Source organism: Phocoena phocoena, chromosome 7, assembly GCF_963924675.1.
Source record: "Phocoena phocoena chromosome 7, mPhoPho1.1, whole genome shotgun sequence".
Taxonomy (NCBI): Eukaryota; Metazoa; Chordata; class Mammalia; order Artiodactyla; family Phocoenidae; genus Phocoena; species Phocoena phocoena.
The window spans coordinates 82,577,710-82,590,509 of NC_089225.1; the positions used below are offsets into that span (position 1 = coordinate 82,577,710).

At 33.8% G+C, this 12,800-nt stretch overlaps 1 protein-coding gene across 1 annotated transcript in view; it reads left to right on the forward strand.

Annotated features, from left to right (window-relative positions):
* Window positions 1–12,800, forward strand: part of NBEAL1 (neurobeachin like 1) — a 174,246-nt gene that overhangs the window by 47,257 nt on the left and 114,189 nt on the right. Inside the window, exons 7-9 of the mRNA XM_065881211.1 lie at window positions 2,748–2,833; window positions 6,092–6,398; window positions 7,923–8,029. Coding sequence (XP_065737283.1) covers window positions 2,748–2,833; window positions 6,092–6,398; window positions 7,923–8,029 — 500 coding nt within the window. The remainder of the gene's footprint in view (window positions 1–2,747; window positions 2,834–6,091; window positions 6,399–7,922; window positions 8,030–12,800) is intronic.

Sequence of the window (12,800 nt, forward strand, 5' to 3'; positions counted from 1 at the left end):
TTTCTCTTACGTTTTCTTCTATTAGGTCAATTACCTGTTTTGAGTTAGTATTTTCTATCTAGCATAATGTTTTTCATTATTGTTCCAGCAACATTTGTTGAAAAAGCTCTTCTTTCTTCTATTGAGTTACCTTGGCACATTTATCAAAAATCTGTTGACCATAAAACATGGGTTGACTTCTGGATTCTCTTTTTTGTTTCACATGTCTACCTTTATGCTGTTACCACGCTGTATTGATTATTGTGACTTTATACTAAGTCCTGAAGTCATTAAGACCTCCAACTTTGTTCTTCCTTTTCAAATTGTTTTCATTATTCTGGATCATTTGCATTTATATATATATTTTAGAATCCATTTTTCAGTATTGTTACAAAAAAGCTTGCTGGGATTTTGATTGGGATTGTATTGAATCTATGGAACCATTTGAGGAGAATTGCCACCTTAAGAATATTGAGACTTCCAATTCATGAATCTGATATATCTCATTGTTTATTTGTATGTTTATTTCTTTAACCAGTATTACATAGTTTTCAGCACATAGATTGTGCACATATTTTGTTAATTTATCCCCAAATATTTATCCCAAGTACTTGTAGTTGTAAAGTCTTTAAAATAAACTATTGCAAATTTTTTGAAAAGCCTTATCTTCATGACCTGTTTTTTGATAATGAAATGTCCCTTCGTATCCATGGTAATATTCTTTGCCTTGCCTTGGTGATATTCCTTGCCTGTTTTGTCAGATACTAGTATAGTATCTGACACTCCAGCAATCTTATGATTAGAATTTGTTTTTTGTATGTCCTCTGTGGCTGAATAGAACTCTATCATCTGTGTGAAATCTGAAATTTCAGTTTACAACTTCTTGGTAGGTTTTTGCCTGTCTTGTGGGATTTCATACTATAATTTAGGACTGGTACTTGGACTCAAAGTGAGCCCTTTGCATATTTCTGGATTGCTTTCTCTGTATGTAGAGCTTCCTCCATTCAAGTACTGCTTTACAAATTCCAGTTGCCTAGGCCTCCCCAAACTTTTTATCTGTCTCCTAACTTAGCAAATAGCCATGTTCTTTTAGGGTTCCCCTTTTCTCTGCATTTGTTCAGAAAATGTCTACAAACCAAAAGCTGAGGTGATCCTTGGGTTTACTTTGCTTTCCTTCTCTTGTGTTTTACAATAGAAGGACAACTTCTAGAACCTAAAAATCTCTAGAGCCTATTTTTTCCAATTTTCTAGTTATTTATAGCAGGAAAACATGTGTAGTGACAGTTATTCCAGTAGCTGGAATGACTTAATTTTTTAAATGTAAATTTCTATCAATACACTTTAACTCAAAATGGTTTCTTTTTGGTAATGTTTCTTATGTATAAAAATTGCATATAATTCTATTGTTATTATCTTGTCTTTGTGTGTAATGATGTATGCAAAAGGATATTCATTACTGGATTGTTAGTAGTATCAAAAGAAAATGGAAAAGCATAAATGTTTATCAGTAGAGAACTGGTTAAGTAAATTAAGGTACGTCATTGTAGTGAAATGCTCTCTAGTCATTCCACTACTGATGAATAATGCAGATGTATATGTTAAGATGTAATAATGCCCAGAATGTATTAAGCATAATGTATTAAGCAAAAAAGCATGATGCAATAATATATGTAGAACTTTTTTGCTTTTTTTTTTTTTTAAGGTGTGGAGAGCAAGGTGGATTGAGGAATAGGTTAGAGGGAAACTTGCTTTTCCTTGTCAGTTCTTTTATGCTGTTTAAAATTTTCTGTGTAATGTGCATGTATAACCTTTTTTTTTTTTTTCGGTACGCGGGCCTCTCACTGCTGTGGCCTCTCCCGCAGCGGAGCACAGGCTCCGGACGCGCAGGCCCAGCGGCCACGGCCCACGGGCCTAGCCGCTCCGCGGCATGCGGGATCCTCCCGGACCGGGGCATGAACCCGTGTCCCCCGCATCGGCAGGCGGACTCTCAACCACTGCGCCACCAGGGAAGCCCTGTATAACCTTTTAAAAACAATAAAATTATGTTAAAAGAAAGGTTACTATTGGTACTAGAACTTTAGAATATTGGCCCTGGAGTGGACCCAGGAGATCCTTTTAAAAACAATAAAATTATGTTAAAAGAAAGGTTACTATTGGTACTAGAACTTTAGAATATTGGCCCTGGAGTGGACCCAGGAGATCTTTTTATCTAACTCTTTCAATTTTATAATTGAATAATAATAGTTATACTAATAAGCAGTAGTTCTAGTAGTAAAAAGACGTCTAGTTTTATTGCAGATTTGGGTTAATTTGTAGCTCTGTCACTTAGTAACCGGATGACTTTAGGCACCGTATTAAATTTTGACCTTCCATTTGCTCATTTATAAGTGGGGGCAAAATATCATCCTCGTATGGAGTATTATGAGAATTACATGAGGTAACGTGAAGAAAGTATCTAAAATGCTCCCTGATTGATGGTTTCTCTTTTCCTTTCCTATGAAAAAAAAATGCATGTTAACTTTGCCTTTTAACAAATTTTAGCCTTTCACAAATCTTTTTTTTAAATTTTGTTCTGTTTGTTTTGTTTCTTATAATTAATTTTTACTGGAGTATAGTTGCTTTACAATGTTGTGTTAGCTTCTGCTGTGCAGCAAAGTGAATCAGCTACACAAATCGTTTCTGATGTTTCTGTGTCAGACATTCCTTAGAGATCAGTCATACTGTGAAAGAGAAACCTTATTTATTTATTTTGTGTATTATATTCACAGAATGTTTTCAAGAAAGTGAGCATCTCAAGGAAAGTCTTAAGTGTTGCTTATTGCATCTCTTTGGAGCCATTGTAGCTGGTGGGCAGGTGAGGAACATGTTGAAAGTTAACCTATGAAACGATAGTAAACATTACAAAAAGTTTTCCATAGATTATTTAATGAATTCTTTGTGCCTTTAAAAATTTCATGAACCATACAAATATTTTTTTGAGTTTAGATCTTGTTTAAAACTTAATTTACTTACTTCTTTTATTTATTAAGTTCCAAAAAACCTAAGTAATAATATTAGCATTAACAATAAAATTACTGCATAAATAACTAGATTTAACAGTTCTTGGTATTTGAAGTTCTTAGTTGTATTAACTTTCAGCTTCCAGTTCTTACTTTAGAATATAGAGGATAGTCATCCCTGTTAGTTCATTTGATGAAATAAAACTCTAGCCATTTGATTTCCTAAGACATATGAACTTAGTCACTCTGCTGTCTATTTTTACTTATTAAATGCATATATACATGGCTTATATGCATTTTTCAACAAACTGAACTAGTTTTAAAATTATTTATAAGAAAGAAGTTCTAGTAATTTTATTTATTTATTTAAATTGAACATCTTAAAAGCTGTCTGTAGTAAACTTTGAATCTAACTACTAGTTGAAAACAGGATTATAGTTCAGAAGGAATATTCTACTTGTTTTGTTTGGCCACACAGTTTAGATCAGAGGTTTCTAACACATTTTATATCACATACCCCTTTGGCAGTCTGATATAGCCCCTTGTCAGAATGTTTTCACATGCCTAAAATAAAATACATATGATCACAAAGGAAACTATACTGAAATGCAGTTACTAAAATATTAACAAAACAAGTTTGTAACATAGTAATGTGCTTCTTTATAACACATCAAATAAAAAAATACAGCAGCAAGTCTAGTGACTAATGTAATTTCAAAGAAGAGATGAGGGTAAATGATGTTTCAAGACACTACAACTATAATACATGAACATGTATATGATTTCTATTGATGACAAAAATCACAGGTATTGCTAATAATACTGCTTGGGTTTCCTAGTGGGCCACCTTGCCCTCTCCTCTGCACTCTAGTAGAAGATAAGAGTCTCTGTAGTGAGAGGGATGGTGACCAGAATCCTGTTTTTCAGTTTGTTTGCTTTGTCACCTTCCTTTATTAGCTAATATCCTTTTGCTTCAGTACCTCCCAATTTCCATCATTTCTCCACTACTAAGAATAAATAAGTGTACATGAGTAAAATTGGAAATGACCTTGTTTTTGACTGATGCCGAAGCTGGTTGGATCCTGTTCCCTTTTTGAATATACCCAGACTTGTTCTTGTTAGGGCCTGGGGTAATCGAGCCCTGAGAGACCTCCAGTTATTAAAACTCACATGGAAATCAAATAGGTTGGAAGCCCAATTTATTATTTTATGTACTGAAAATACTCAAAATCCTTATAATCAGGTCATAGCTATAGTTACAAATATATTGAAATCAGAAGGCTGTTGAATATAGCCTCAGTACAAGGGTATTTAGATGAATAGTTAAAGGCATAATAATGGCTTTGTCACAGAGTCAAAAAAGTCCAGTGATTGGTCTCCCTTTCCAAAGCATCATGCCTGGCTTCCCACTGGCATATTTATGCTGTTTTGTGCTATGTTAAGAGCAGGGGCTCTGGAGCCAGACTGACATAGGTTTGAATCCTATGTCATTTCTAACTAGTTGTGTGACCTTGGATAAACTGTTTACATTTGTTTAGTTTCTCTATTTGTAATGTGGAAATAGTAACACTTATAGGGCAGTCATAAGGACCAAATGACACATAATATATGTAAAACACTTAACAAAGTGCCTGTGCTTATAAGAATGAAGTATATCACAGGGGTATCAGATTTATGATTCCTTGAAAGTAGCAGTAAATACTGAAGTTCTAGTAGCTTAAGTTAGAAGTTTACCTTTTTTCTTTTGTTTAAAAAAAAAAATAGCTGTAAGCAGTCCAGAGTTAATCTGGTGGCTCTAACCTCTTCAGGGACTCAGGTACCTTTTGAATGTCAATTTGTTATCCTTACTATTATTTCTTGTGGTACAAAATAGCTTATAGAGTTTTGGCCACCCTATCTACATTTTGGGCACAAAGATGGAGGGGGAGGTGAAGAAGGAGACAAATGGCAGGTGCCAATTATCTTTGAAGGAGATACTGAAAAGCTGACAGTATCTCATTTGCCAAACTCCATCAGATAGCTGCAAAGTTGCAAATATGTTCAGATAAAAAATTTGATAAAACTTGTTTCCTCAGCCTCCTTAACAGCAGGGGAGGTTAGGAAATGTAATGTTTATTCCTGGTAGCCATGTGTCCAGCAAAAACATCAGGGGCTCTGTTAATAAGGAAGCAGAGGAAAATTGATCTTGGATGGGCCATCAGCAATTTCTTCCATAGTAGCACTTGTTTATTATTGATATTATTTATCATATTGATAATCAGTCCGAATGGCCTAAGTGTTATTACTTTCAGATGATTTTACATAATTATACTCTGATTTATTATTTATGAATTTAACAGTTTAGGGCAACATATTTATTTCAAGCTTAATGGATCACCTCAAATAGCTACCAGTTACTTAGAGTTTCAGAAATATATTTGTAGAATCAGAGCCAAGCCAGTCCTCTTATATATCTATATTATTTGGGATAATATGATACAAATGATATATGTCATTTGCTATAACCAACAGAAAACCTGAGAGAGGCTTGGCCAAATCGACGTGTTTATTTTTATTCTTGCATAAGAAATCCAGATGCAGGCGGTTCTGGGATAGCACAGCAACTCAATGATATCATCAGGGACTAAGGTCCTTGTGTTCCTGTTCTGCTCTGTAGCCTGCTACTTTAATTCTGGGGCTTGTTTCCTCATGATATAAAGGTGGCTCCAAGCTTCTTGTCTGCATTTCAGGCAAGCAAAGGGTGAAAAAGCCAAGAGCAAAGGATCCTTCTCTTTTTTATTTGTAAAGTGATATCCTTTTCATGGTCTACTGGCATATATTCTTGACCAAAACTATGTCACATGGCTACCCCTAGCTACAAGGGAGGGTGGTAAGTAAGTTTTCTACATGGGCAGATGACTATCTGAATAAAATCAGAATTCTATTAGTGAAGAAATGAAGACCTAATATATGTAAAACACCAGTGGTGTCTGTCAAAGTATCTGTGTAAAATTTTTTCAATGTTGATTGATAAAGAAAAAGTTGTCTGCAGATTTATTAAATTCTCTTTGTTTTTGCAAGCATACAGCACTTCTGTTAGATTTGGGTTTCAATTTTAGTCTCTCATGTTTCAGAGGAATGCTTTGCAAGCAATTTCTCCAGCCACCATGGAGGTTCTCATGAGAGTTTTGGCCGATTGCGATTCTTGGGAGGATGGAAATCCTGAAGAAGTGGGTAGGAAGGTAGAACTTACTCTGAAGTGCCTTACAGAGGTGGTACATATCCTTCTCACTAGCAGCTCTGATCAGCGTCAAGTGGAAACCAGCACTATTTTGGAGAACTATTTTAAATTGCTAAATTCAGATCATTCAGCTTTACCTAATCAAAGGAGGTCCAGACTGTGGGAAAGCCGGTTCATAGCTCTACAGATCAAAATGCTGAGTGAGTATTAGATGAAGTTTTTTATATTCAGTTTTCTCTGAATCTAGTTTTTTTTTTTTTTACCTTTATATTCTCCATTTTCATTTAGAATTCAAGGCTATTGTATAGAAAATATTGATTGTTTAATTCAGATATTGTGTGACTTTAGATTTGACTTCAAAATAATATGGAATTGATTTGTCTTTCACATATTTGCTTTAACAGTGACAAAATCGAGCCTCTATATTCTCTTTTGAAAGTTGTAATCCACTAAAAGCATCAATGTTCAAAAGTAAATCAGCTGTGATTTTGAAATTCTAGGAAAAGTAAATTTTCAGAAAGTGCCATTTGTAGTTTCTAACCTATCGCAAAGAGTCACATACGATCAATTTTTTATGTGCTTCTAATACATCTCTGTAGAAATCACTTCAGTATGTCCTTCCTTTTGAGGGTTTCTGATTTCTTGTTTTGTTTTGATTCCTCAGATCCTCTGTGTGTATGTGTCTTGTTTTTCTTTCCCTCTCTGTGTTGGTTGTTTTGTGTCATTCTGTGCTTCTTTCTCTCTCTCCCCATCTCCCGCCTCCCTGCAAGCTCCTTCACCAATATACGTGATTTCTTTTTGTACTCCTGTTAGATTGATAGATACTAATATTATTAACTGAGAGTTCCTTTTTATAGAAGTAAAATATTTTCATTATAGCTAAACTAGAAAATTCAGATAAGTGAAAAAAAGTTTTTGTTTCCTGCCACCCGACATAACCAACATTAATGGTTTGTTGTATAGCCCTAGAGACTTTAAAAAATGTTTGTGTGGGTATGTGTGTGGTGTCCAATTTAAAAATATTGGACATCAAAATCTCAGTGAAACTTAATGATTCATAACAATAGTGTTTTTGTAGGAAAATAAGATTCATCTTATATAGTTTCTATTCTTTTATATGTTATAACGTGTCACGTTTTATAATTATTATAAATTATAAGTTTATAAGGAAATTTGAGTCTATATTAAATGGACTTCTTTTTTATTATGAACTTGCATATTACCTATGTCAAATGTCCCTTGATTTCTGAGTGGGGACATCCTTTCAGTAGGAAACAAGACCAAAGCATCATCACCAATGGATTAATTACCTAAGTCTCATTTTCATGATAGCCATATGTTAATTTTATACTATAGAAATGAGACAGTGTTGCCAGACATAGCCAAGTGTTGCTTATTCATAGCAAGTTGGGAACCACAGTTTATTACACTTAAGTTATAATGGAAGAACACCTAAGTAAATCTTTGGGAAATATATATCATTCTTATATATAAAAAAAAATATTTTTAATAATAAAGTATAAAAATGTTCACATTTTTTTTCACTTTTCTTATCAAGTAATAAGTACAGGTTTTGTTTTCTATTCCCCCTCTTTATTATTTCCTATTAATTTACATCTGTTTGTTAGCCAAAAAGCCTAAATTAAGTATATGGCTAGAGTGAATGTTTCTGTGATCCCAGATTTTCCACTTTATTAATGGAAGTTTTGTTTTTAATTTCCTAGATACCATTACAGCCATGTTAGACTGCAGAGATAGGCCTGTTCTTCAGGCTATTTTTCTTAACAGTAATTGCTTTGAACATCTCATACGACTGCTACAGAACTGCAAGGTATTTTTCTATTATTACTATTATTGTTGTCTTTGATTTTAAGAAGCGGTTATTTTGTTTATGTTTTGATTCTATTTTGAGCATAACTATAACTAAATTTTTTTATTGTGGTAAAATACACGCAACGTAAAATTTACCATCTTAATCATTTTTAAGTATGCAGTTCAGTGGTATTAAATACATTCACGTTGTTGTCGCAACCATTACCACCATCCATCCCCATAACTCTTCATCTTGTAAAACTAAAGCTCTATGTCCATTAAACAACTCTACATTCTCCTCTCTGTTCAGCCCTTGGTAACTACTGTTCTTGCTGTCTCTGTGATTTTGCTACTCTAAGTACCTCGTATAGGTGGAATTGTACAGTGTTTGATTTTTTGTGACTGGCTTATTTCATTCAGCATAATATCCACAAGATTCATCCATGTTGTAGCATATTGCAGAATTTCCTTTCTTTTTAAGACTGAATAGTATCTCAATGTATGTATACATATGTATATACCACATTTTGTTTATTCATTCATCTGTTGATGGACTCTTGTGTTGATTCTGCCTTTTGGCTATCATGGATAATGTTGCTATGAACATGAGTATACAAATATCTCTTCAAGACCCTACTTTATTTATTTATTTTTAAGACCCTACTTTAAATTCTTTTGGGTATATATCCAGAAGTGGGTTTGCTGGATCATATAGTAATTAAATTTTTAATTGTTTGAGGAACCACCTTACTGTTTTCCATAGTAGCTGCACCATTTTACATTGCCACCAACAGTGCACGAAGGTTCCAGTTTCTCCACATTCTTATCAGCACTTGTTTTCTTCTTCTTCTTCTTCTTCTTCTCCTTCTCGTCCTTCTTCTTCTTCCTCTTCCTCCTCTTCCCCTTCCTCTTCTCCCTCTTCCTCCTCCTCTTCTCCTTCTTCCTCCTCCTCCTCGTCTTCCTCTTCTTTTTTTTTGATAGTAGCCATCTCAATGGATGTGAGGTGGTATCTCATTGTAGTTTGATTTGCTTTTCTCTAATGATTAGTGATGCTGAGCATCTTTTCATGTGCTTACTGGCCATTTATGTATCATCTTTAGAGAAATGTCTATTCAAGTCCTTGGTGCATTTTTTAATTGGGTTTTTTACCTTTTTTGTTAAGTTTCAAAGTCTTTTTTGTTATGCATTGTTAAAATTTAGTATGAGCATTTGATGGCATATGTTTTTGCACTTTTGTTTCACTTAAGATTATTTCATTAGCATTTTCATGTGTTATGATTTTAATATTTACATGTTATTATATTGAGTGGATGTACCATAGCTTACTTAACTATTCCCTATTGGTAAATTCTTAATTTGTTTCCATTTTGTTTGTCATTACATAACTCTTTAAAGTTTCATAGAGCAGAATTCTATTTCTAGTACAATTATTAGATCAAAGGGCATAAATTTTTTTAAGTAGGGAACATTGTGTGTAAACTTATAAGTGGAAAATGTAGAAAAGTAGAAAAATAAAAATACTATTAAGGTTCTTGATGTATACTTCCAATTTGCTTATTTTTAAAAGTTTTTACTAATTTACACTTGTAGCAGATTTGTGTGTAAGTACATAATAACTAATATCTCTGGTTATTATATGTTTCCATAAATTTCAAGATGGCACCAGAAACCTTCTTGAGAAGCCTTTGAAAGTAAAACTACTTCAAAGAGCTTTTACCTTTCTCTTTGAAATATTCCTTTCATGAATTCCCTGTTGAAAAATTCTGGGGGTCCCTTCTGATTCTGTGAGAATATTCCAGAATAAGAATTTTAACGTCAGCTCCTTGAATTTTTCCACTCTGTTAGGAGGGGTATCCTTAAAAACATTTATGTCACTATATTGCTTAACTTATAGTAAAATTGTGAAGAATAGCATAAAATAGGAAATAATATATTGATTAAGTAAGTCATAATGAATATTTATGAAGTCAACAGAAGTACCAAATTATCGCTGTAGAGTCAAGATCTCTCTGTCTGCCTTTTAAAAATCATTCTTGGGAAAGAAATCCTAGGGAGGTAAAAGCAGCATAAGAGAAATGTTTATAAAACCTTCTGTTTGTTATAAAAATTCAGCGTGGGTTTATCAGTTATAAAGACAACTTCAGTAATAAAGGCAAGATCTCACATGTGCATATATGAAACTAAGACATAATTAAAAATCTCTATCATATCATGATCAACAGTATCTTTTTTAAAAATACAGAACTGTTTGACATAGCTGTCATGATGGTGAGCTAATATTTACTCTTTATGTTATAAGCCAAAGTTTCTTATCATTTAGATCTAGAAACTTGCTGGTAGTCATACCATTTTAAAATTTAATTATTTGTTACCATTTATCACATTTTGTTTTGAAACAGGAAATGGTAGAGAAGAAACCCATTTCAGAGGGGAAAGCTAGGCTTTGGGACCTGAGCCTTCTCTCCTGGCAGTAGTCTTTATTTGTGGAATATTCTAGTCAGACTCCCTGTAGATTCCTCACTAAACTTTAGACTCATTGTTTTTTTTTTCTTTTAACATCTTTATTGGAGTATAATAGCTTTACAATGGTGTGTTAGTTTCTGCTTTATAGCGAAGTGAATCAGTTATACATATACATATGTCCCCATATCTCTCCCTCTTGCATCTCCCTCCCTCCCTCCCTCCCGATCCCATCCTTCTAGGTGGTCACAAAGCACCGAGCTGATCTCCCTGTGCTATGCGGCTGCTTCCTACTAGCTATCTATTTTACGTTTGGTAGTGTATATATGTCCATGCCACTCTCTCACTTTGTCCCAGCTTACCCTTCCATCTCCCCGTATCCTCAAGTTCATTCTCTAGTAGGTCTGCATCTTTATTCCCGTCTTGCCCCTAGGTTCTTCATGACCTTTTTTTTTTTTAAGATTCCATATATATGTGTTAGCATACGGTATTTGTTTTTCTCTTTCTGACTTACTTCACTCTGAATGACAGTCTCTAGGTCCATCTGCCTCTCTAAAGATAACTCAGTTTCGTTCCTTTTTATGGCCGAGTAATATTCCATTGTATATATGTGCCACATCTGGACTCAGTAAGTTTTAAAAACAAGCGGGGGGCCTTTGCCGGTGGCACAGTGGTTAAGAATCTGCCTGCCAATGCAGGGGACATGGGTTCGACCCCTGGTCCAGGAAGATCCCACATGTGTGGAGCAACTAAGCCCGTGTCCCACAACTACTGAGCCCACATGCCACAGTTACTGAAACCCGCACGCCCAGAGCCCGTGCACTGCAACGAAGAGTAGCCTCTGCTCACTGCAACCAGAGAAAAGCCTGCGTGCAGCAACGAAGACCCAACGCAGCCAAAAATAAAATAAATTAAATAAATAAACTTATTAAAAAGTATAATAAATTAGTTAAGATGATTTAATAAAAAAATTTTAAAATAATAAAAACAAGGGGGAACCTTTGAAATAAACTGCCCAACTCTTTTATTATAGAAATGAGGAAATGTGTCCTAAGAGATTAAGTGATTAGCCCAGGGTTTAACACTAATACATGATGGAGGTAGGATTTCTTACCCAGGTATTCTGACCCTAAGTTCATTGTTATATGTAGTTTTGTAACTGTATTACTGGTACTTAAGGTCACTGTTTAGTCAGTAGAAAAAATGTTTCTGTGCACTAAATATAAGAGAATCATAGGTTTTATTTACTGTATATACAAACATGTTTGATGGAGAGAGGTGATATGATTTATGAATATATAAAAATGTTTGGCATCTTGTGAAAACTTAAGTTCCCAGATGTGTTATAGAATGCTACAGATGTCTGTGATTGATTTCTGTTTAAATTGTTATTTGTTAATAAGGAATGAATCATTTACTCTTTTATATAGTAATACAGAATCAAGACAATTCCTCATTTAAATATTCAGACCCATTGGAAGCATTATCAACTAACGCTTAAAGTGTCATAAACAATTTATGAATTACACAGAAATCTTTAGGGTGACTGTTGCAGTTTTTATGCCTTCTTTTTGCATGAGATTCACCAACCAGTTTAAGTACACATTAATTTCCTTGAATATTTGTGTAAAGACTTCTGGGCTTGTCAAAATGAGTTTCATCATACTATAACATATTTAAAATACAGTTCCATGAAATCATATATTTAACTTTTATAATAGGTATGATGAAGTTTAAATATTTAAGAATTATTTTGTTTTACTATATTGAATTTTGAAAGGGGGATATGCTTTGAGTTAATGAAAGTTTTTTTTAAGCTGTTCAAAAATATTTGAATTAATGTGAAGGAAATAACAGCAAATTTCTAGTAGCAAAGAGTAGAATTCAAAACCATTACACGGACTTTAGCACTTTGCTAGTTGAAATCATTTTTTCAAAAATATATTGTAAATATATAAAGTTCCATTGAGGACTTAAGTCATAAGATTCTGGAAAGCTTTTGATATTGTGGTGTCGCTCATCTTCTTTGATTTGTTTTCTTTAATTTCTTCTCTTTCTTCTCCACATCTACTCCTTAAAATCAACTACAACGAATTTATCATCATGACAGTCTTAGTAAGAATGAGAATTTATGAAAGGAGCAACCAAGGGATACTTTATGGATAAGAGTGTTAGGAGTGAATAGACAAAATGGTGTAGTTGAAAGCCTGACTTTGGGAATCAAACCTGTCTGGATTTATACACATTGTCTTAGTGACCTTGAGCAAGTTTCTTTTCATTTTTTAAAAAATAGATATTTATTTATCTTCTAGAACAATACACAATCAATA